Source organism: Martes martes (assembly GCF_963455335.1).
Source record: "Martes martes genome assembly, chromosome: 9".
Taxonomy (NCBI): Eukaryota; Metazoa; Chordata; class Mammalia; order Carnivora; family Mustelidae; genus Martes; species Martes martes.
Genome location: NC_137896.1, coordinates 22,875,837 through 22,900,864, shown reverse-complemented (window position 1 = coordinate 22,900,864; position 25,028 = coordinate 22,875,837). Strand labels below are relative to the sequence as shown.

General features: G+C 49.0%; 1 protein-coding gene across 1 annotated transcript in view; it reads left to right on the top strand.

Annotated features, from left to right (window-relative positions):
* The window catches only part of MMP24 (matrix metallopeptidase 24), a gene marked incomplete at both ends in the record, with an annotated part of 40,330 nt that overhangs the window by 5,879 nt on the left and 9,423 nt on the right, over positions 1 to 25,028 (top strand). Inside the window, 3 exons of the mRNA XM_080814187.1 lie at positions 12,607 to 12,755; positions 16,714 to 16,830; positions 18,523 to 18,827. Coding sequence (XP_080670313.1) covers positions 12,607 to 12,755; positions 16,714 to 16,830; positions 18,523 to 18,827 — 571 coding nt within the window. The remainder of the gene's footprint in view (positions 1 to 12,606; positions 12,756 to 16,713; positions 16,831 to 18,522; positions 18,828 to 25,028) is intronic.

Here is a 25,028-nt window from a genome sequence, read left to right as displayed (position 1 = left end):
CTATATATAAAAGGCAACATTTTCTCGAAGATCAGACAGGCTGTTGTAACAAAGCAGGTAGAGAAAAACAGGCATTGTTATCAAAACTTTTGTTGGCCATAATAATTTTAAAACTCGATTCTTTTTTTTTTTAAGATTTTATTTATTTATTTGACAGAGAGAGATCACAAGTAGGCAGAGAGGCAGGCAGAGAGAGAGGAGGAAGCAGGCTCTCCGCTGAGCAGAGAGCCCGATGCGGGACTCGATCCCAGGACCCTGAGATCATGACCTGAGTCGAAGGCAGAGGCTTAACCCACTGAGCCACCCAGGTGCCCCTAAAACTCGATTCTATTAGCACACATACACTCCGGGGCACACTGTTCTCTGTGCCCCAAAAGCTCTGGGCCAGAGAGATGGGGCTCGCCCCCGCCTTTTCCTCACCTCACCTTGCAATCAATGACCAGGCCCCAGAAGTTCTTCCTTCTGACTGGATCTCCCGTGCATCTACTTCTCTCCATCTCCACGGCCTCCTTCGTAGTCTGAACGTCTGCTCTCTCTCATCTGGACTTCAGAAATTTCCCACCTGCTCTGCCTCTCTCGCCTGCCTCTAATCCTTCCTCAAATGGCAGCCAGAGTGACCTTTTAAAAATAAATCCACACAGGGGTCAGTTATATCTGAAGCAAATATGGCCAAAGCTAAGATTTAACAAAGCTGGTCGGCGATTATCCAAGGCCTGTTTGATTATTTTTATGCCTTACTGAGTGCTAGAAATATTTAATAATAAAAAAAAACTTTTTAAACAAAAAAATCTGATCATGCTACTCCCACACTCACCTTGCTGAAAGTGGCTTTGAGGACGAAGACTAACTAGTATTACTACTCTACCACCACTTCTTCCTTTTGATTCTTGTTATGGGAACATCTCAAACACAGATGGAAGTTCATAGTATTACGAACCCCCTTGTATCCGGCACCCACCGGGCTGCCACATAAGGCCGACGATGGCCTACGTGACTGAGTCCTTCCCGGCTCTCCTGCTTCCTTCTCCATATACCACCTTCTTACTCAAGTCTGGCCACCCGGACCTTCTTTCTCTTTTGCTAATGTGCAGGCTCCTTCCCATCTCAGGAATTCAGGAAGATATGCTTCCTCCGGGGCTGCTCATTCTTCTGCGTTCGCCTGGTCTGCTCAGACACACGTCGCCACTGAGATGGCACACATCCTCAGGGAGGCCATCCCTGACATCACAGCCCAGATCTCCTGTCAAACACATTCACGACATCTTCTCCTTCTCCTTCATCCCACTCAATGGAACATTGAGTCTTTCTGTGTCTGTCCCCCTCACCAGGCCATGAGCTGCAGCGTCCAGTGCGGGGCCACGGGCACGTGAAACACAATGTGTAACATAATGTGAGTGAGGGGGTTGTGGAATGCCACTGAGAGCCCAGAGGAAGCCCACCCACCCCTGGATAGCCCTCCCAGGTGAAGTGGCATTCAAGTTGCCTTTGGAAGGATATTTAATAGTTCATCATGGAGAAGCCATGAGGGAAAGGCATTCTGTGAAGAGGGAAGGAAACGGTGGGACGAGTGCTGTCAACACAATGAGGTTGTCAGTAGCTCCAGAGGGAGCCCTGGGGTGGGCAGTCAAACAGTAAGACTCTTTCTTTCTTTTTTTTTTATTAAAGATTTTATTTATTTATTTGACAGAGAGAGATCACAAGTAGGCAGAGAGGCAGGCAGAGAGAGAGGAGGAAGCAGGCCCCCCGCTGAGCAGAGAGCCCGATGTGGGGCTCGATCCCAGGACTCTGGGATCATGACCAGAGCCGAAAGCAGAGGCTTTAACCCACTGAGCCACCTAGGTTCCCAACAGTAAGACTCTCTTGACAGAAGATAAGGCTAGAAAGGTGCATTAGGTCGGACTGGGAAGCTTGGGTGCCACACGAAGGAGCCTGGATTTAAAACTGGCAGCGAGGAACCAGAAGACGGGCTCCACACCCAAACCCATCAAACTAAAATTATTATACATTTTATACTTTGTATGGTTATTTAGGGGTTATCTACTTCAGCCATCTGCCTGTTACAGTTGAAAAACTGAGGCCTGACCCTGGTCTTGTGTTCCCTCTTCCCTTTCCTTGACTCATCAGTACGTCAAACCCCAGGGGACAGGAAACTGTGGCAGCTTGGCAGGAAGGCCCTGCAAAGAGTGGGAACGAGGAAGCCTCCTCCCTCCTCAGAGAGTGAATAAGAGCGTGGCCCCTCTCCTGGCCCCGGGAGGAGGCCTCCCCGGAATTGGGAAACTTGGACATCCCTGTGCTGGCCCCAAACCCCAAATGTGCCATCTCCTTGGGGATGGTGATTGTCTGGCTTGTGGTGGCCTCCTGGGAATGGGCCAAGGACACGGAGCAGAGCGCCAGGGAGTTCCCGCCAGTGCACTCACCACCCACTCAGGAGCTGGTGGCAGCCAAGAGGCAACGCTGTGCCATTAAGGTGTTTGTCAAGAAGCTAAGCTGGGCATTGTGGGCGATCCTGAGGGCCCTTTTTAGACTGGCTGTAAGTGAAGAAGAAAAAAAAGAAAAAGAAAAAAAAAAAAAAACAGCGCTTGGAGGCAAACCAGAGCTAGAGCGGAGGGTGTAGCATGACAGAGAGAAGGCTCCCTAGCAGGCAGGGACCCAGCTCCATTTCCTCTCTCAACTTGCTTGGTGATTTTGGATCAGTCATTTCTCCCTTCGTTGTTTTATCTTGCTCTTCTGCAAAACAAGTGTATTAAAGCAGATGGTTCCAAAGCATGTTGACCAGTGCCTTTTCTAGATACCTGAATGGTTAAGCCTTCACGTTTGAAATTTTAAAAACTTAGCTATAACGGAGGTGGGCTTCGTGGCAAGACTGGGATCCCAGAGGTATGGCTGGAGAAGGAAGCAGGGCTCTGGTGGGGCAGGAGCTCGGGGACTGACACGATGGTAGGGCTGATCTCTGAGACTGCGCCGCGCCGTGACTTGGGTCACCAAGGATGGTGGCCCATCTCTTGCCAGAGAGTGCAGGAGCGAGAACACAGACAACAGCGTTGTGAGAATGCTTACTACCGGTCAGAATCTGCTCCATGCTTTGCTGCATTCATTTCCTGTTGCTGCTGAAACAAATGACCACACACTTCGTGGCTTAAAACACAGATTTCTCATCTTCTGGAGGTCAGAAGTCTGAAACAGGACTTACCAGGACTAAAAGGAAGGTCTCTGAAGGGCTGGCTTCCTTCTGGAGGCTCACAGGAGGATGCGTACCTGGCCTTTCCCAGCTTCTAGAGGCCTCCCACAGTGTGGCCACGCGTGTGGCCCCTTCCAGCATGGCGCACTCTGACTCTTGCTTCTGTCGTCACCTCTCTTTCTCTCATTCTCTTGCCTCCCTCTTGGATGGAGGCCCACTTGGATGTTCTGGGATAATCTCCCCACCTGGAGATCCTTACCCTCATCACATCTATAAGGGTTCCTTTGCCACGTGAGTTCACACAGTCATGGGGTCCAGGGACGAGGCTGCAGCCATCTTTGGAGGGCCATTTTTTTTCACCTACCACAGTGATCATCTCACTGGATCCTCTTCACAGCCTTCTTTTATCATCCTCTGCTTAATGAATGAAGAAAATGAAGCTTAAGGAAGTAAGGTCATTTGCCCAAGGACACTCAGCCGGAAAGAGCAAAGCTAGGTGATATTTGGCATGTGGTTATATCTTGGTCCCAAGTGACCTATCTTTTCAGATAGGACCCTACCCAGCTCCCAGCTGTACAGGGACTAGAGTTTCACTCTCTGGAGACGACCGGGAACAAGGCAGGGAATGTGAGACCTTGAGAAGCAGATTAGGGTCATAGCAATCTCAGCTTGGGGCCTAAGTGCCAGACAGGGAAACCGAGGCAGAAACCCAGATATGAGGATCGAGCTAACATAGCAATAGATGGGGAAGAATGATGTTAGACCACTCTTGATGCTGAGTTTAAAAATGCAGATTCCCAGTTTCCAGCCTCACACAGTCCAGTTTAGTAGGGTCTAGGTTCAGAGTTAGGAATATGGACTTTTAACGAGTTCCCGGAACCCTGTGATGCTGACAGCTCGTGACACATGAGGACCGTGCACTGAGGGGCACAGCCTTGGTGATGGGGCTTAGTACAACAAGGTGTTTAAGTTGCCTGTCACCTCTCAGGAAAATAATAGTTGTTATTATTGCTATCTTTTACTGAGGACTTAATACCACGAGCTATGTTATTTCGTGTCCACAACCACACCACGAGGCATGTGTGAATGACACGAAGCAGTTGGAAGAAGTGAGCATAAGGGAGGTAGAATACTGTGCCTAAGGTCATGCAACAAGTAGATGGAAGAATTAGGATTTGAACAGAGCATGGTTTGTCTCCAAAACGTATGTTCTTAACCACAACCCTACACGTCCTCTGGAGCTGCCTTACTCCTCACCGCTCAGCCAACCCCACATCAAGGCCACTCCTGCCCACCTGCCCAGATGAGGAAACCAGTTCTCACTCTGAGCCTCGACCTGGGAGGCTACTGACTGAGGCCTCATGCTTTCTCTAAAACAAAATATAGGGTCGAACAGACCCTTACAGGATAGTCAAGGCAGCTCTATGTGGGAATCTTCTCATAGCAGAGGTTCTCAATCCGGGACAATTTTGCCCACCCTCAGGGAGACTTTCGGCAATGTCTAGAGACATTTTTTCGATTGTCACAGCTGAGAGGTGGTACTACTGGTACTCTAGTTGAAGAAACAAGGGATTCTGCTAAACGTCCTACAGAGCACAGGACAGCCACCCTGCAATGAAGAATGATCTGGCCCAAAATATCGGTAGTGCTGAGTTTGAGAAAGACTGTTCTACAGCAAGTTCTGACCCCATGATTCTCCCTCTCCCCGAACACATCCACTCGTTTTCATTTAATAAATACGTATCCAAGCCAGGCCCTGTGCTAGGTGTCGAGGCACTGTGGTGGAGAAGACACTACGGGCCCTGCCCGGGCACTGTGCGGTCAAGAAGAGGTGACCAGTTAACAGCATGTGATGACAACAGTGCGTGATAAGAGTTGTGATAAGTTAAGGGGTCACGGAAGGCCTCCCCAGAGATAGGAACCAGATCTAGATAGAAGGACCAATGTATGGAAGGGTCTGGAAGACTTGGAACACACCGGAAACACAGAGTGCTTGGTGGAGAATGGTAAAAGAGGCTGCAAAGGGAGTCAGGGGTCAAGTCATGAAGGCTCTTTTTTTTTTTTTTAAACCACTTTACTGAGGTATAATTGACACCCAAAAAGCTGTACATATTCAATGTAGGCAGCTTAATGAGTTGGGAGAGAAACACCTGTGAAACCATCACCACAGTCTAGGCCATGAACAAATCCATCCATTCCAGGGGCTTCCTCCTGCCCTCATTGTTTATCACTATTATTTCATGCCAAGAACACTTAAGATCTGCCCTCTTAGCAAATTTTTAAAGTATATAGTACAGTATTGTTCATTCTAGGCCCTGTGCTGTACAGTAGATCTCTAGAATTTACTAACATTGTGAAACACTGTCCCCTTTGACTAACACCTCTTGTTCTCTCCCTGGAAAGTTCTTGATGGAAAGCCTTTGAAGCCTTGGGGGTAATGGCACTTTGTGTTCCCTCTTCAGGTCTCTTGCCCAGATGTCACTTCCATGGGGCCACCTTCTCGGACCATCCTTTATAAAACAGTTGTCCTATCCCTCTTAGCTCCTCAACCTGCTTTATTTTTCACAGCACATAGTGCCCCATGGTTCTTCCATTAGCCTGTAACTAGACATTAACAAGAATGTTTCTATTTGCTGTTCTATCCCAGAGCCTGGCACACAGTGCCTGGTACATAGGAGTAGGACCTTGAATACTTACTGAATGAATGAGTGAGTGAATAAATGAATGGACAGAAGCACATCTGATATTTAAGAAGTAGAACCAATAGTTCTTTGGCAAAAGATGGAGGTAGGCTGTGAAGGAGAGGGTAGAGTCATGGGTCATATGAGGCTTCTGGTTGGATAACTGGGTACGTGATGGTGCCCTGGCACAGGGGTCACAGTAGAAGGGTATGGAACTCACTAGGATGTGAGAAAAGACATTGCTCTTTGGAGTATGAGGTGTAAGATGTCCTGGGAGGGGAAAGAGATTCTTGTCCAAGTTGTCTGACAGTACGGAATGCCTGGTTTCAACCATATCTGGGTTTGACTCCAACCACTTATTAGCTTTGTGACTCTGGATGGTTAGGTTACTTCTCTGAACCTGTTTCCTCATCTGCAAATCAGGGAGATTCCTACCTCGTGGGGTCATTTCGTTCTAGAGTAATGCCAGGTATATAGCTGGCATTCTAACACAGTAGCGGTTATCCTTGTTGCTGTAATTAGAACACCTCCGTTTCAAAGTTTTTTCCTATCAGGAGTCAAGATCTATGTCCTATCATCTCCTGTGCTGGTCTTTGGTCTGCCCTCTGGATCAACCAGAATAAATCCTCTTCATCTATAGCGAGTTGGCTTTATGAAGACTGGCATGTCCCCTGCAACTCCCCCTTCCCCGGCCTAAACATCCCTCCTGCTTCCCTTCTAATAGGACATGCTTCCTATGAGTGGTTCCTTCATTCACCCAGTCACTCTCCCTTAGTCACTGTCCTTCTATGGGATGGGACCTGGACGTCCTATGAGTGTTGAGGTCATGCCTTCTTCCTGTTACTCACATCATTGTCCTAGACTATGACCTCAGCTACCCAAACTCATTGATCGGGGGTCTTTCATTCTTTCCTCTTCATTCTAGCTCGTGCTTCCAAATTGGACACCTCTTGCCTCGTCCTTCTTTGTGGGCTTCCCCTTGGACCTTTCTGATAACACCTTCCAGCCCACGGCGATCGTGATCAAACGTCCGATCCTAACCATTCTCCCGCTCCTTCTCCAGACCTGCGCAGTTGGCGCTGGCCGCACACCCAGACGGTGGGGTGCTCCGGGATAGCCCTGGAGGCCACGCTGCTTTAGCGGGTCCATCTTTCTCTCCTCCTCCACTGCTTTCTCTGTTCTCCAAGAGCAAACAGCAGCACCACCCGCTGATCCACTTCTTGCTGCCCCCAGCGCCACTTCTAATGTCACCACCGCCTCTGCTGTCTGCCGCTCTCTTCCCTCTCCGGGCCACGTTTCTTCTCCTTGTTATTTTCCGCTCTCTCCTTTGCCTGCCACTACCGAATATCTCAGCTCTGGCTTCTCAGGAACTGAAATCCCGCCTTCTGGCCAGCAAACCAATCACACATGCTGTCTGCCATCTCTATATCTCCGGTTCAGCCCCGCTATTTTGGTACCTGCTCGCCACACTCTGAGATTTTTCTCACTTTTTTCTGGGTTTACACCTCTTTCAGCACTTCAAGGGTGACAGACATCCTAGAGTTGGTGAACTGAGCTATAAAGATCAGACTTCTGACATGGCTGGTGATTGGTTAATGGATCCAGGTGTAAAAGGGTGGAAGGTAGGTCATTGTGTTTAAAACTGAATGGGGCTTTTTTTTTTTTCCCCTTTCGTGGATTTTATCTTCTTTCTGATGGGACAATGGCACTTATTGCCTCATCAAGCAGAAAAGTCAAACCACGAGAGACTGAATTTCAGCTAATGTTTTTCTCGGCCTCTAACAGATACCAGGAATTGTGCTTGGTGTTTTTGTGTGTATTGCTCAGGAAGCCTTCGCAAGATGAAATCCCTTCCTTGGTACCCAGGCAATGCCTCCTGGACCAACTGTTCATTTGTTGGTTCATTCATTCGTTCGTTCATTTATTCATTTATTCATTCATCTAGTGATGATTTGTTGTGCCAGGCACTGTTCTGAGTGCTGTAACAGATACAAAAATAAATAAGACAATCTCTGCTCCTCCAGGTCTCAATCTAGTGGGGAAAACATATCAACCGACAGGTAGGACTCACTGTGGCATCTGCGTTTAGAGTGGCAGACAAGCAAAGCCCTGCAGGAGTAAGGAGGGTGCCCGCTAGTTCTGCAGGGAGACTTAAGGAAGATTTACCAAGAGAGGTAACATTTCAGCTAGACCCTGAAGGATGAGTTTGCTAACACACATAAAGAGAATGGGCTTGGGAAGCAGCAGGAGCAGCCTGAGAGTATGCAAGGAGAGGGGCTATTTTGGAGTAGGTATGGCTGGAGCATAGAAGACGTGCACCGACACGAGGAGCTTCTGCCCAGAGAGGTCAAGAGGGACTGCGTGGGTCACACAGTAGCAGAAGCAAGTGAGTGGCAGAGACTGGGTTAAGCAGCAGAAGTTGGAATTATCTGGTCCCTAGCCTCTTAGCCTCTCACGCACGCATTCAGGTACATACACACACGCAGGTCTAATCTCAATGCCTTGTTCCCTGGTTTGGAGCTGTCCTTTGACCAGCCCTTCCCCCTCCCGTTTTCCTTCTTAGGGGTCTGCCCCTGAGCTCTGAGGATAGTTTCCAGTGAACCTGGGAGGGAAGCAGAAGCAGAGCTTAGAGAAGGCTGATCCATTCTCGTGTTTCGGCCTGATACAGACATTTGCCTAGGACCGGCCTAGGATCCTTAGGTCCTAGCTCCCGATGCTGCTGAGCTAGACTCTGTGACCTTCATAGCACATCCTGTGTGGCCCCTGAGTGGCTCTTTGCTCGGGTAGCCCAGAAAAAGAGCTGGGTAAACCAGTTTGCCATTTACTGAGGAGGAGCTATTTTCAATTCCCCCAAGTTGTCAAAGGCTGGAGTAGGTTTATGCCCAGAGTTCCCTGTTCCTTATCTCTTACCATAAACAGTAATGAGGGCAGGAGGGGAGAAAGTCCTGAATTCCTGTGCTAGTTCAGAGGAACTCCTCAGTTGGCTCAAAGAGCTCAGCTGACTGCCTGGTTTGTCAGTGGTATCTGTCCAAAGATCCCCAGCCATTTCCCAAATGCCATAATTCATCTTAGTTGGGTTTCCAGAGTGTAAACTCCACAGATAAATAGGAAATTCCATTTATTTTAGATTTGTACCACACCTCTTTCTGGAAGGGTTTGAGACAGCTTACAGGTTGAGACAAGGGTTGTAAGTAAGACTTTTAAGGATGAAACATAATTCGGTGGTGGGAAAGATGAAAAAAGTAAGTTACTTCCAGGTCTCACCATGTTCCATATTTAAGCCATACATTTGACTGATGGATTCTTGGGGGAAAGGCCAAGAGGGAAAACCCCTGGGTCACCCAGTGTCCACTTTCTGAATCCAGAAAACATAATCTCCTGCAGGGAAAACAAGTTCATCAACCTAAAGCTTGATAGAAAGCGACTGTTGGGACGTCTGGGTGGCTCAGTTGGTTAAGCAGCTGCCTTCGGCTCAGGTCATGATCCCAGCGTCCTGGGATCGAGTCCCGAATCAGGCTCCTTGCTCGGCAGGGAGCCTGCTTCTCCCTCTGCCTGCCACTCTGTCTGCTTGCGCTCACTCTCGCTCCTCTCTCTCTCTCTCTGACAAATAAATAAATAAATAAATCTTAAAAAAAAAAAAAGAAAGTGACTGTATTTGGGCCTAAGAGAGTTGAGTGAGGATGAAGAGTATGCAATTCAAGCCAGCTGTCAGTTCTCCACTGAGCAGTGCTCCAGGCGCTGTGGGAGAGATGGGGACGGCCAGCTGCCACCTAGGGGCAAGCAGACTTGACCGTGACACCTGCTGCCCTCCACAGGACCCATTAGGACTGGCTCTTGGTCCAGGGAGAATGTGGGAGGGTGGGATGACTAGATTTCAAAAGCCAAAGGAGTCAGAGACCAAGTTTTCCGTGTTGAGTTTGCAAAAGATAACAGAGACACCATCCCCAGCAACAGCAAACACCTTTGCGTGATTATGTGTCAAGGACATTTGTTCATTTTATCTTAACAGTAATCCTGTGGAGGAGGAATTACGGTTCACATTTTACACACTAGGAAACTGAAGTTCAGTTTGCCTGGTGTCACATGGCCAGCGAGCAGAGAAGTCAGGATTTGATCTCAGAACTGGGTACCTCTTTCCCACTGTACGCCTTGTTTATTCAACCCAAGAATTCTTCACTGAGATTTCCATTAAAAAAGGGAACCTAATGTACCATTCTGGCTGGAAGGATGCAGTGCGGGGATGTAATGTTTCGATGGCATGATTTAACCTGGGGCTAGCAGCTGGAGCACCAGGATGAATAGTGGGTAACTTAGCTGTGCTGTCATGTCCATTTCTAGACAATTTACTTGAGCTTTTTGGCTGATCCTGGGCCACAGTCAAAGTCACAAGTGATTCTCTGTAATTTGCCCACTTTGTGAACGGATAATGACATATCATCTCCTCCACATCCTCCTATTCCTCCTCTCATCACCACGCTCCCCTCCCCCAATTCATCATTTCAAACCCCTCTCAGAATGCGCTGTGCTCCCCTCCCACAGTTGCTCATACTGTATGTCTCAACACTGCTTCAATCCCTCTCTGCCGGGGAGCCTCCCCTGAGTTCCCCTCTCTCCCAGTCCCCACCCCCATGTGGAGAAGACACATCTCTCTTGTTCTCCTATAGAACCCTGTACACACCTGACTCCGAGGGCTGTGTTTTCATGGTGGGTTTACTCGTGGGGCTGTGAGCTCCTTAGGCATCTTTGTAACCCCAGAGCCTTGCACAGTGCCTGGCATGCAGTGACTGCCCAGTTACGTTTGTTGAGCAGATGTGAGGAGCAGCACTGGGTGTCAGGCACTTCTGGGCACTGGATGAAGAGAGATGAGTAGAACACAGACCCTTCCATTAAAGCACTTAGAGTCTGACAGGTCAAGTAAAGATTAGAACCCAGTACTGTAAGGTCTATACTATCTATAATGAGGGGTTGGGGGAGCACAAAAGAGGAAGAAAATGACTTAGTTTGGGGGGGGAGGGAAGTCTTCTGGAGGTAGTAGTTTATGAGTGGAGCCTTAAAATAATGAAAGATTTTCGCCTAAGGAGTATGCCAGGACCAGGGAGAAACATACAAAAGCATAAGAGAGTCAGTGTTTGAAAAAGTGCAAGAAGTATTGATATCTTGTGCCATAATTTGGAGTGAAAGACACGTTCTAGGTCTCAGTATGAAGGTGGCAAGGCTGTCATGCTGTTGTAGAGGTTAAGACTTTATTGTTCTGCTTTGTTTTTAATCAGTCAGCTGCATTTATCACAAGGCAATAAAGATGTTATAGTCACCTTAGATGAAAAAAATAATAACTTATTTATAGTTTCTGGTCTGCTTCCTTCCCCGGTTTGCTTTGACTTGTAATGATAGACACATCCACAATAAGACTGTTGGTATAGAAACAAGAAGCAAAAATCACAATGGGAATAATATTGTTTTCTAAGTTCTTTCTCCTTCCTTAAATCATGTGGTGTGCAGGGTAATTCTCTGAGGGTGGGCTGAAGCTTCCATCTGGCTCAGAGACCAGCATGGGGGGGGGTGCTCCTGTAAATGCTGGTGGGTTCAAGAGATCTATGGGGGTTTCCCTCACTTTCCAACTGATGCCACAGATATTTCCCGGTGCTCTGGTTTCTTCAGGCTTCCATCCCCACATGCCTGTCAGTGGGAATAAACATCTCTACTTTGCTGTCCTCCGGAGTCATTGTCTGTTTGAGTTTCTTCATCCAAGTTACTTTCCAACATTCTTGCCCTTTCAAAGTGTTCCTCCCCTTTTTAAATGACTCCATGCCTAAAACTTAGAAAACAGAAATGCTCCCCCGTGATCCTCTAATGGAGGATACTCCTGGTTAATTCTTTTTTTATTTTAAAAAAATATTTTTGACATCATTTCAGACTTTCGGAGAACTTTTCCAGAATAGGACAAAGAATTCCTGAATCCCCTTCACCTGGTTTCCCCAATTCTTAACATTTTACTACATTTGTCCCCGCCCCTCCTCTCCCTCTCTCTTTTCTGAATCTGTTTAAGAAAAAGTTGCAGACATCGTGCGCCATTATATAAGCCAAAATACTTCAGTGGATATTTTCTAAAAACAAGAAATTCTCTTACATAACCATGCTATTATTTTTTTATTTTTTTATGTGTGCCCGTCTATGCTTTTTTCCTATGCATGCATTTATGTATTTATATTTAAGTTAAATAATGCATTATTTTGCTTATATGTACTTACAATGGCTTGCTCTTTTGGAGGGGTTAGCGATAAAGCCTGTATACAATCTCAGGTCAATAAAGATTCTATAACATGATTCTTCAGCCGACTCTGACGTTCGACACAGCGGTTCTGGAGCGCACATTTTAACAGGCTACTGTCCTTCAGAGAAGAAGCATTCTTATGCTCATGCATGTCTAGTTACATTTCAGCGGAAACCACTGCATAAGGGAGTAAAGAGGCAGGGTACCAGACAGCCTTGAATGCAAATTTAATCTTTTATTCTGTAGCCAGTAGAGAGCCCATGAACACTGATGGCGAGGGAGCCAACGAGAGCTGGGTTTTCTGGAGATTAGCTTACCAGTGTGTGTGCAGGAGGGAATGAAGGAGGAAGCAATCAGAGCATGAATCCATAGGTCCCTTCAGTAAAATGATCCCGAGTTTCAAGGGCGGATCTCTGCCCAGGTAGATCGGAGCCTTTTGCATTATGATGCATCTTTCTCTTTCCCGTGTCTTTCAGAACTGGCTAAAGTCCTATGGCTACCTGCTCCCCTCGGACTCCCGGGCGCCCGCGCTGCACTCAGGGAAGGCCTTACAGTCAGCAGTCTCCACTATGCAGCAGTTTTATGGGATCCCCGTCACGGGGGTGTTGGATCAGACAACAATCGAGTAAGATCTGCGTAGGCCATCGTGCCCTACTTTCCAGACTTACATTTGGGTTCATATTTGTCACGGCTCCCGTGTATATACCATGCCCATCCTGCCTGCCTGTCTTTCACTCCTGCAGTATCATCCAGTGGGTACCCCAAGGTGCCCTTTCCTATGTGAGTGGGGGAGGGGCTCTGCCCTAAATTTACGGTGTGACCTTAACCCTTCTGGACCTCAGTTTCCTTATCAGCACAATGAGCAGTTTTGTGAGAGGGGGTCTTAAATCTCCTCTGACTCCAATAGCTTTTGGCTCTCTGAGTCACCGCTCTGGCTTTCCCTGAGACGTACACATCTCACTTGGTACAAACAACTCCAGAATGATAATGAGTTGGCAACTCATTCCACTTGTTCCGTTTTTCAAGTATCACTGAATGCCTACGTGTGCGAGGCACTGGACTTGATCCTATGAGCCCTCCCCTCCAGAGGCTCACCACGCCATGAAAAGTGCAATCATCTAGCACCAGTCTAGAAGGCAGAAGGAAACATGAATTTTCAGGGAGGTACTCCAGAGAAGCCAGACCATGAGCTTGGCTGCGTTTATTCAGGGGGAGTATTAAGAGGAGGAAGAGACAGAGTGATAGGAATGGAACCCAGGATGGGGGCTGAAAAGGAGCAGCCAGAGCAGTAGAGGAAGCCAGGGGCTCTGTGTCCTGGGGCAGAAGGGGAGAACGGTCAGTGGGCCCGGCTGCTGCAGAGCAGTTAGGAGACAGAAGAGCACCAGGGCCGAGTCTAGCAGTGAGGAGACCAGTGCAGGCTCTGTGGACCGGTGGAGACAAGGTCCGACTGCAGTGGGGAGGAGCGCAGGAGGGGAGTCGAGGTAGCGAGTGGAGGCAAAACTTGCTAGAAGCCTGATAGTGAGGGAGGAATAGAGGGTAGCTAGAGGTGGATGGATTTTTGTTGGTTTGTTTGTTCGTTTGAAGATAGCTGAGAATTAAGCATCCTTACGTTTGTTTGAGAAGTAGGCTTGAAAGTCATTAACGCTGCACAAGGAAAGCCACTGCCACCACAAAAGCATGGCAGCGAGCTGGGAGAGGGTCCCAAGGAGACTGGGAGGGCTGGGGGTCCTGAGCCCAGGTAGCAGCAGGGAGCAGGGCCCCAGGACGGGATGCAGGGAGGTGGTAGGTGGGGGCCGATCCAGGATCCATCCACCCTGGGCCTGAGTCATCTGACTCATCTTTCTGGGCCTCAGCTTGTTCACGTACAGAGGTGAGCACTGGATTACGGGCCTCCAATTCTAGATCCCATTTTTCTAAGCTGTTAAAATTGGGTTGAGTCTGAGGTTTTCTGATCTTCTAATTCTGTACGAACATTTTCTAGTCCTCGGGTTCTCTGATTGCGAGATTGTGAACTTCGGAGACAATATGTTTCACTGCTGAGATGATGGCGTGGGGACGGTGGACGCCGTGGCCCCGTGGCCTCTGGAGGCAGCCGGTTACAGAGAGCCCGGCCGTATTCAAAGCAAGGGTTATTTTGAGGGCTTTGTGCGGGCCTCGTGGCAGTGCATCCTGGGGCAGGAGCGCTGGTGTCTCTGCTGAGGCACCACCTGGCCTTGGGTTTTACTGTGTTCCAGAAAGCCCCAGGCCTGCTGGACAGGGTTCAGAGAGTGGCAGGTGGACCAAGAGAGGAGGAGGTGGAGGGAACGAGCTGGGGGAGGAGGATGGCATTTCCCACGTGCAGGTCTGCCCCCACTTCTTTGTAGGAAGGCAGGGAACGCGGTCTTGGAGGCACGACAAGGGAGAAGGCGCACACACTTCATCCCAGACCTGAGTGGGGAGGCTGTTTTTTGGGGTAGAATTTAGAGACCTTAGTTTCTATTCCAACTCTGTGACCTTGACAGTCACTGCCTTTCTCTGGGCCTGTTTCCTCCCCGGGGGCCCTTCCAGGCCTACCTCAGCCTTGCTGTCGCACAGGTGGCTCCTGGTTCTTCCTAAGGACCATCAGGGAAAGGAAGCCAGAGCAGCCATTTAAAAGTACTACTTTTTTGAGTGCCTGCCTCGGAAAATGTCACACATTCCTTCATTCAGCATATCCTCGAGCCCAAACTTGTGCTAAGCCTGAGGAAAGAAAAGCCCCAGCTTCTACTGTCTTGTTTTGTTTGTTAACTTGCACGAATTACTAGCTCATTTACTCATTCAACTAAGTCCCTGTCCTGCCTCAACGGCTGGTATTCTGCACGTTACTCGATTTATCTGTGTATCTTTTCACTCCTCTGCAAAAATGAGGATAAATAATTTCTGGTCACCTCACAGAGCTGTTTTGAGAATCAAAAAAAAAAAAAAAAGTCTTTAAAAGAATGCCAAACTCTGTAAAAGTTAGAAACGTTTGTACCAATATGTGATATTGTTATTATTGTGTTTTTTAGTATTGATTTCTGAGTAGAGGCACTCGAGGCAACAGGAAGCCTGCAAAGATGAGTAAGACCTGGTGAAGTCCCTCGGGGGCCTTTTACTATTTGGTGACAATAGTCTCTGTTTCCTCTTCTCTATATTGCCCATGGCAACGGCTTTCAGCAGCAGCCCAGGAGGTGGACTGTTGGCCCTTCCAGCAATCTCCAGCTGTGGTTTAGTGAGTTGGTCATGAGGCCAGCATGAGGACGTAAAATGCAAGGATGGCCTGGGCCCCAATCAACTTCTAAAATCTCCTACCCTGCCCTCTTTTTGATATCCACAACAATGTCCCAGGCTTACGGTTCCCTAATGTCACTTAACCTGACAACAGTTATTGGGATTCACTTAGTTCCAGGCACTGGGCTAGCTCCTGGGGACACGATGATGAACACGATGCCGTTCCAGTCCTCGAAGAATCTGCCATTTGTTAGAGGCGATACACTAATAGATTTAAAATCACAACACAGTGTATGAACTGCAGCAGAGAATTCTGTTCCAAGCCCTACAGGTGTTTAGCCACTTTCTGAACAGCTCTAGTGAAAGGGAATTTGCTGTCTTAGGAGCTACGCCACTCTGCTGCTGGGCAGTTCTGATTCATTCTCTGATTCATTCAGCAAATTATTAGCAAACATCTCCTGGGTTAGGCACTGCACAGGCAAGATTCCTATGTTCACGGAACTTAGAATCTGCTAAGAGAGACAAAGAATAAACAAAAAAGCTAATATATGGTATAGTTTCAGGGGATGATCAATGCTATGAAGAAAAATTAAGCAGGATAAACAGATAGTCGTAGGATGAGAGGGGGGAGCTATTTCAGAGGAGGTGGGCAGGGAGGTCCTCTCTGAAGGGGTAACATTTGATCAGAGACCTTAAAGAAGTAAGGGAACAGATCATGTGGAGAAAAAGAGCATTGTAAGCAGAAGAAACAAAGACCCTGAAGTGGGAATCATCTTGGCCTGTGCCAGGCCCAGCAAGAAGGCCCTGTGGCCGGGAGCCCAGTGTAGGGGGCAGCGGCCTTCCCCTTGAAGAGGACTCAGGGCCTGGATCATGTGTATCCCTGCAGGCCGACATGAGGAGTTTGCATTTATTCTAGGTGTTTGGGGACATCGTTGGAGGGTTTTAAAGCAGGGAATGAGGTGACCTCATCCCATTTACAGGGTATTTCTACATAGACTAAGGCTTACTACAACCTAAGAACAGTGAGAACGAGAATTCTCGGTTGTCCATGGGGAAACTGAGGTTCACAATAATTCGCTTGCCTGGGCTCCCACGATGAGTGGTGGAGCTGGAACTGTCAAGCCCATGCCTCTGAGCCCCAGGCTTGAATGCAGCCCCGTGTCTTCGTAATCAGTCGTGAGTGAAGGAGTCGAGTAACCAGTGGGTCATGTCCCACGAGGGAGCCCATCAGAGCCAGGGCCCCCAATCCAGGGCGCGGGAGCACACGGCCATTTCGACCGGGACTGGGAACCCTGCCTGGCCTTCCTAGAGTGCTGGGTGACCATAGCACGTGCATGTGTGTCCTCTCTGCCCAGGTGGATGAAGAAACCCCGCTGCGGTGTCCCCGATCACCCACACTCGAGCCGCAGGCGGAGGAACAAGCGCTATGCTCTGACTGGACAGAAGTGGAGGCAGAAACACATCACCTACAGGTGCTTACCTCCCTGCCTCCCATTCCTGGCTTCGGCTGTAGGTGGTGGGTGTGTGATGGGGGTGAGAGCCAGGTATGCCGGCATCAGGACCGGGTGCAGAGGGCCCATGACTTCGTCCCCCTGGTGGCTTCCAGAGGATGCTATGTCTCCAATTTCAGGTGTGTTTGGTCCTTTGGGGGCTCATTAGTTGTGTCCTGCTTAGAGTCCTACAGTTTTTAGAAAGTGGGGTATGGATTGTTCAGCAGCTTTCTGCTGTGATAAAAATCCAGGGCTGCACGCACTCTCCCTGTCCCTGCTTGCCAAACCCCACTCACTCCCTTTGATCTGGTCCCTTCTCCACTGAGCCCCCATGGACGTCACCTGAACTTCCCAGCATAGTTCCAGTTGTCTCCTAAGGGAACTGAATCACAACAACATCACTCCTGAACTGTCTGGGGAAACCAAGGGCAGAGGAGGATCAATCCCCAAGTCAGATCAGTGACCGAGGACAGGGGTGATGGAGCCCAGCACAGCGCACTCAGACAGCACGATTCAGAGTGGGGCTGAGGCCAAGGCCAGGCATAGAGCAGACTCAGATGGGCTCTAGTTGGCACCTCTCAAGGCCCTGACTCCATCTCAGGTAGATGCCCTGGGTTTAGGGGTAGGACCTAAGACAGAGATCCCTTAATAATAAAAAAAAAATTTTTTTTATATATTTATTAGAGAGAGAGAGAGAGAGCACAAGTGGGGGTGGGGGTGGCAGAGGGAAAAGAAGCAGGATCCTTGCCAAGCAGGGAGCCCGACTCAGAGCTCAATCCCAGGACCCTGGGATTATGACCTGAGCCAAAGGCAGACACTTAACCGAATACACCACCCAGGCGCCCCTAAGACAGAAATTCTTAAAACTGAAGGATGAAGGGCTCTTCTGCTAATGAACTATAGAGACTAGAACTTGATTTTTTTTCCAGAAATCTGACAAGAGAAGGAAACCTAAGAAGAATCCGGGTTAGAAACTTGATAGACTCTTAAGGTATCCTAAAGAGATAGAATGAATCAAGAGAAAGAACTGGCTTCTAGCCTTAACTTCTATCATTGACCTCTCTGGGCCTCAGTTTCCTTACCTATAGAATGGGTGAATAATCCTTACCCAGGTGTTCATGGGGCAGAGCACCCAGCAGTGATGCCTGTATGGAGAACCATTCAATATGGCTCTTGTAATCTTAAATCACTAAGTCTTTAACTGACAAAATCAGATACCACTGTATACCAACTTCCCAGGTCGACAAGCAATAGTTGGGTAATTGGTACCAAATATTTGTAAAAGGGATGTTTCACTTAAACTCTCCACTGTTTAAATATTTCTGTAACTTTTATAAATACATTTTATGTATTATGAGAAAAACTTAAAATTTTGAAAATGCTGTTCCCCTCCCCCCCTTTTCCCTGCACATTGGAATGGAATTCTGTATTCAACACAAGCTTTGTGAGAGGTCAAATATAAGACCTCAATTAAAGCTAAGCCACTGAGACTGAGGCAGGGGTAGGGACCCAAAGTCTTCACCCAGCCTCTTCTTCAACACCAGAGGTAACTCAGCAGAATCCTAGGGTTCAAAATTTGGAGACGACTGGTCCATATGGTCTCTGGTATCCTTTTATCTTGCAAACCTCTGACTCTGACGGTTCCTCCCTACTGACTCTCCCCTCTCTCACCAGCATTCACAACTACACCCCGAAGGTGGGTGAGCTAGACACACGGAAAGCAATTCGCCAGGCTTTTGACGTCTGGCAGAAGGTGACCCCGCTGACCTTTGAAGAGGTGCCATACCATGAGATCAAAAGTGACCGGAAGGAGGCAGACATCATGATCTTCTTTGCTTCTGGTTTCCACGGCGACAGCTCCCCATTTGATGGAGAAGGGGGATTCCTGGCCCACGCCTACTTTCCTGGCCCAGGGATTGGAGGAGACACTCACTTTGACTCAGATGAGCCGTGGACACTAGGAAATGCCAACCATGATGGTAAGGCCATGAGGGGAACGGGGTCAGTCTTGGATTGCTCAGTTGTCAGGGAAAGACACACCAGGGAAGAGCTTGGGATGCCGTAGATGAGTTTCCTGCTCTGGAGCTTTGTGTCCAAGAACTAAGAACCTAAGAGGGTGGAAACTGAGGTCTCTGATAATGTTCAACACTGGCCCATCCATGCAAATGGATCAGATCACTTAGTAAATGGTCTAACTGGGGTGAGTCCAGAAGGAGGGGTTAGGCCATGAATAGGAAGAGGAAGTCATGGATCAGAGGCTGGAGAAAAAGGTAAAAATGTCATTCAAGTAGAAAGTGGGGTCTGAAAGTGGTAGTGCCTGGCCTGGCTGCTAAGGGCTTCAAAGGCCATCGTACAAGGTGACATGACTCTCTCTCCTTTATGTCAACTTCATGGGTGAATAATGGGCCCATAATCACTCTAGTATCCTTGGGTAACTTGATTTTCACCCCCATAACTCAATGGGTGTTATATGGAGCCACAGTCATATTGTACAGTGCCAGTAACAATACTCTTGAGCTTCCAAAAGCGTTCCTCATCAGTATTTACTCCCAAGGCACTTGCTTAGTAAGTAGGCAAGTGGACATCATTATGCCCATTTTTAATATAAAGGGCTTGGGGCTCAAATGGTGCAGCTGGTAACCAGCAGCACAAGGGCCCAAAACACAGCCCAGCCACTCAGCTCTGTGACTAGAGGCAAATGATTCCCTCTTAGTATCCTCGCATGTAAAAACGAGGGACTGGACTGGGTGATCTCTAAGCCCTCTTCCAACACTAGTGTAACATGATACACAGCCCAGGGAAGAGGATACCCAATCATTTAAACAAAAAAAGACATGGTCTCTGCCCTCTGATAGTCCACAGTTGAGTCGGGGGAGACACCCGTGCATAAGCAACTCTGTCACAAAGCAAACCACTGAAGGAGGTAGCGGAAGTACCAAGAAAATAAGGAGAGGCAGAGGGGGTCTGGAGGAGAAAGGGATAGAGGATTCTGACTTCGAGATGAGACTAGATAATGATTAGCATGTTGAGATTCCAAGGCCTGTGTCAAGTGCTTTTCACATACTATGTAATATGTATATATCATTATCATCATCCCCATTTTACAGATAGGTAAACTAAAGTCTGTAGAAACATTAAGAAGTCTTCCTACAGTGCCATAGGCAGTGAATGGTGAGATGAGGCTTTGAACCTGGGCATTATGACTCTGGAGCACATACTCTTTTCTTTCTGTCTGTCTTTCTTTTTTTTAAGTAACCACTGCCCCCAACGCGGGGCTCAAACTCATGATCCTGAGATTGAGTTTCGTGCTCTAATGACTAAGCCAGCCAGGCACCCCTGGAGCACATACTCTTAGCTACCAAGCTAAGCTCCCATGGTTCTCAAACTGCAGGGCACACCAGAATCGTCCAGAAATCTTTCTAAAGAATGCCCATTCCAGGTTCCAGGCCCCTAACCTCTTGCTACTCTGATTCTTTGATTCTGGGGTCAGGCCTGGGGATCTGCACTTGGTGTAATAAATGCTCTAGGAACCTCTGATGTAGGTGTTCCCTCACCTCGAGAAATACTGCCTTGGTCCCCAGAGTTTCCCCTCACTTGCCTGGTCATAAGAATCCCCTGAGATCCTTGTTAGAAACAGATTCCTAGGCCCTTCCCCTGGGCATTCTGATTCTTAAACTTAGGTACGTCCGGGAAACACGGGACGTTCTCTTCCCTCAGCTGTGCTTCAGGCTGTCCTACAGGCCCCGTTCCTCAGGGGCTCAGTCTGGTATCTGGGGGTGGGGAAAGCCTCCTTGAGAACATTTCAGATCATTGAGTGGATCAGGGATCAGCAACTCTTGGCTTATCTGTCGAAGGGCGACTCGGCCAAGGCTCAGCCTCGGCAAAGATGGGAAAGTGCTAAATTTCTCTTTGTCCCTCGCCCTCTTCAAATGTTGGTCCTCTTTCCTATCCAGCGCCATTTCCTTGGCCCTGATACCCGCTTCCTGACATCCTGGGTGTGCTTCCTGGCTTTCTAAACAGCTATTTTTCTCCCCTTCTTCTTCTTGAATCAGTGTCCAGGAAGGGCTGTCTGTGCTACCTGATAAAGTGCAAGGAGAAGAAATTAACGTTTTTGAGCCCTGTTATGTGCCCGGCATGGTTAGCTGACAAGATTTTAGTTCTAGCCCTGATGGAGACAAATGAATTCTTAGAGGGATGTTGGCTAGAGGGGGCACAGGGAGGACACTCCTAACAACTCTGCCTTCCCCTTCCCAGCTCTGGGGGTTCTACTGCCTGCCAGCCCTCCTTGCGGTTGGAGACCTCGTGTCCCATCTCAAAATCCCATCAACTTCTGGTGGTGTTTGCGGGAAGGAGCTGGGACCTGTGGATGGGCACAGTCCCAGCATCTCTCGCCTGTCCCACCCCATCCTGATGAACAATCACCAATTGTGATAGATCGTCCCAGATGGCCAATGTCTTCTCTGGACAAGAGTCAGGACTTTCCTGTGTTCTGGAAAGCCAAGCACGAACTTGTTCAGTGCAGCCTCCGACCTTAGCAACAGGCCCCTGACAGGTGAACTGGAACACAGCAGGTTGCCCTAGGACAGTTTCTGGAAGGAGATGAGAGGAACCAAGATTTATGGAGCACTTGTATATTATCTCGTTTAAATTCCACATAAATTCAGCGAGGGAGTACGTGGAGCCTCGTGGGAACTTTTTGTTTATTGGCTTTCTTCTATCTTCTAAATTTCCATTATGGAAAACTTCAAACTCACAAAATAAGGGAGAATGATAATATGAACCCCCAGGTGCCCACCACCTTGTTTTGCCCATTCCCCATGTGATGTCTGCACCATCTCACCTACTCTCCCCCTGCCACTTTTATTGCCTGGCTGACGTATTTTAAGGAAAATCCTTGGCACAATATCATGTCACCTGTGAATACTTTAGGACATACCTCTAACGGGTTATTTTTTAACCCAACCACAAAACCATTATCAAACCCAACAAAATTTTCAAGAATTTCTTAAAATCCAATTCCTGGTTTGGGTCCATTTTCTCAGAATTATCTCAAAAACGTCTTTAACAGCTGTTTGCTCACAGCTGGACCCAGACAATAGCCACATGGCGCACACCGTTGACATCTCGTAAGCCATTTCCATTCACAGCCATCAGCTCACCTCCCCACCCGCAACCCCATTGAAGAAACCGGGTCACTTGTCCCAAGCACAGTCATTTGGCTTAATGGGATTCAGATTCACTTTTAACACATCTCCCTTCCTCCCATATCCTGAGTATTGGTCATTAGACCTGCAGGCCTGACTAAACTCACTTTTGGGCAAGAGCATCCTTAAGTGGCGGGTGTCGTCCTGCACTGGGATGCTCGACTGTCCCACCGTTAGTGGCGCCGAGGCGGAGCGGCGGCCTCACGTGTGTCAGCCTGACCCAATCACTATAAAATTCACTTGGGGGATTTTATATTTTAAAAAAATGTTACCTAAGTCCTAACCCCAAACTCCTAAATCAGAAGCTCCCCTGTCTGCGTTTAAAAGGCTCTCCTGGAGAACCACTGGATGTAAGGGTGGAAAGGGCGATCCCGATTCCTCCAGTCATTGGAGATTGTGGGAAGGGCAATCTGGCCCACCGTACCTTCCAGCTGGTTTCGGGGGCTGCTTCCAGGCACCTGCTGTCCTCATCTCTTTTCAGTGAGTCAAGCACCAACGTCTGAGTTCACTAAGCTCAATGAGAAGGGGGCCAGGCCCTGGGGGAAGGTGACAAAACAGGAAGAGTCCCTGAGACCAGCCCTTCGTAGAGTCCCTCCACGATGACTTCTGTGAATCTTCCCCACCCTGGGAGTTAGACCAGACAGGGATCATAATCTCCCTTTAACAATGAGGAGAGTAAAGTTCCAAGTGGTTATAAAAACTCCGTTAAGTGGCAGAGCCAGGTGGGAACCCAGGACTCTGAATTTTTCATAATCACCCCAGGTGGTTCTGCAGCAGGTGGTCCAAGGACCACACCTGGAATATTTGGCACTGTTCCCTCCTGGTTGCTGTCACCCAGCCCTGTCACCCAGCCCTGTCCAGCACAAAGCCTGCCCTCGAGGAAGTCACAGTCCTGGGGCAGAAGACAGCGTGTGCTAGTAGCTGCCATGGAGGGTGGAAAGAGGTCAGTGCCATAAAGATGACTCGAAGAAACTGCTAGGAGAGTCGAGGAGGGAGGACTCACTGCCAGTGGGGGAAATCAAGGAAGTCTTCCTGGAAGATGTGGCAATGAGCTGAACTTGGACAGAGTAAGGCTATTCTGGGTAGAGGGGACAGCACTGGCAAAAGAACAGAGGCAAAGGGAAATGTTACAACCTTTTGGGGGGTTGGAGGGGGTCAATGAGATGGGACTTAACAAATAAGGAAGTTCTAAGAAAAGGAAATGAGGCAGAGACAAGGTATACTTGGGTAGTCGAGTCAGAAGTTTGGGTACTTGCTAGCCGACCCTAGGACTTGAGCTCCCAGCCTGTGGGGATGCTGGTCCTTGCACACAGCTCCATGGGACCCTGCTAGTTAAGAGTGATCCACACCTCTGTGCCAGGAGGCAGAGTGAGCACTTTACATGCTTTGCCTCATTGACTTCACCCCCATTCTTAGGGTGAAGGTACCATTCCCTGCATGTTACAGAGAAGAGATTTAAACTGTCACATGGCTGTGACATGCAGAGCTGGGATCCGGGTCTGGCTCCCTCGGACCACACTTCCAACTACTTCGCTTCCTTGGTTCTCGCCCTCTTGGAGGGTGAAGACCCTAAAAGCCTCCTGCCCCTTAAGTCCTGGGATCTTCTCCATCCTACTGCTTTTCCCCTCACACGTTCCAGAGAGTTCTTCTGCCCCCTCCCCTCTCCTTCCATCTCCCCAGAGCAGCCCCCACTGAACAATCTCTTCAGGTTCTGTGCCATGGGATGCCAGCTCCCCAGCTCCTCTCTACCTTTTGGTCTCTGGAATAAGCCCACAGTCCTCTTTCCTTCAAGGGCTTACTCCTGTTCTCTGCAAAGACCCAGGCACAGAGGCCATCAGAGTAACAGACACAGATTGAGGACAAAGGTTTAGAGTCTTGCCAAGTGCTCAGAGCCCCGCTCCCTGGTTCCCAGCAGAGATCCCTGTGGATGCCCCCCGAGAAAGAGCCTAGTCATGGGACAAGAGGCCTGAACAGCTTGTCCCAGGTCGCAGAACAGGCCAGGAGCAGAGCCAGGCAGCACAAGCCCCCAGGAAGCAGAGCTGCCTTCCGCTCGCTCCAGTAGCTGCCTTTGTTTGGGATGGAGCTGAGAGATGAGCTCACCCTTCCCTGCTGCCAGAGGAACCAGGACCTGAGGAAGGAACTGGGGGCGGCCTGGCCTCCTCCTGCCAGCTTGCCCTTCCCCAGCAGAAGGCCAGCCCCAGGCTCTTGGCCAACCTTGCCCTGATCTTGCCCATCCCCACTTTGCTGGAGACGCCGGTGATGTCAGCAGAGAGGCAGGCATGCACACGTCTGGGTCTGCCCCCAGAAAACTCCTCTCTTCCCAAGACCTTAACCAGAAAGGCCAGAGATAATCGCCAGCCCCATCTGACCCTCACGGGGCCTTGCACAGGGCTGGGCAACTTTGCCAGTGACACTGGAGCCAGAGAAGGCACCAGGACTCCTGACCACCTCATGGGCTCCTGGCAGCTTCCCCTGCACTTCAAGGTGGCAGTACTGAGCCACAACATGCCTTAGGGCTGGGCAATGAGAGAGAGGCAGAGCTCAAATGCCAGAGGTCAAGGCAAGCAAGAGTTTATAACGGGACAGACAGGGGTCAGGACTGTACCACAGCCTGCCCAACTCCCTGTCCCTTGTGTTCCTTTCCCAAAGCTGGGGTTACTTAACCCCTCCCCCCCTTAAAATCAGGCCTTGCTCTGTCCCGGGCCTGATCCAGAGGCTCAGAGGAGTTGGCTTAAGAAAATCTGGTAGCTGGAACCGCACGGGCCTTGTCCTTCCTTTCTGGTCAATGGGCATGTTCCAGGTGCCAAGTGGCCACCTTAGATATGCTAATAGCAGCTGCCGGCGGCGCCACGCCCTTCACACATATCTTATCCAATCCTCACGCGACCCTATGAGATAGATCCGATCTCCTCATTTTACAGCTCAGGATGTTGAGGCTCAGAGGGGAGACTGACTGGCCAAATTCACAGCACAGGT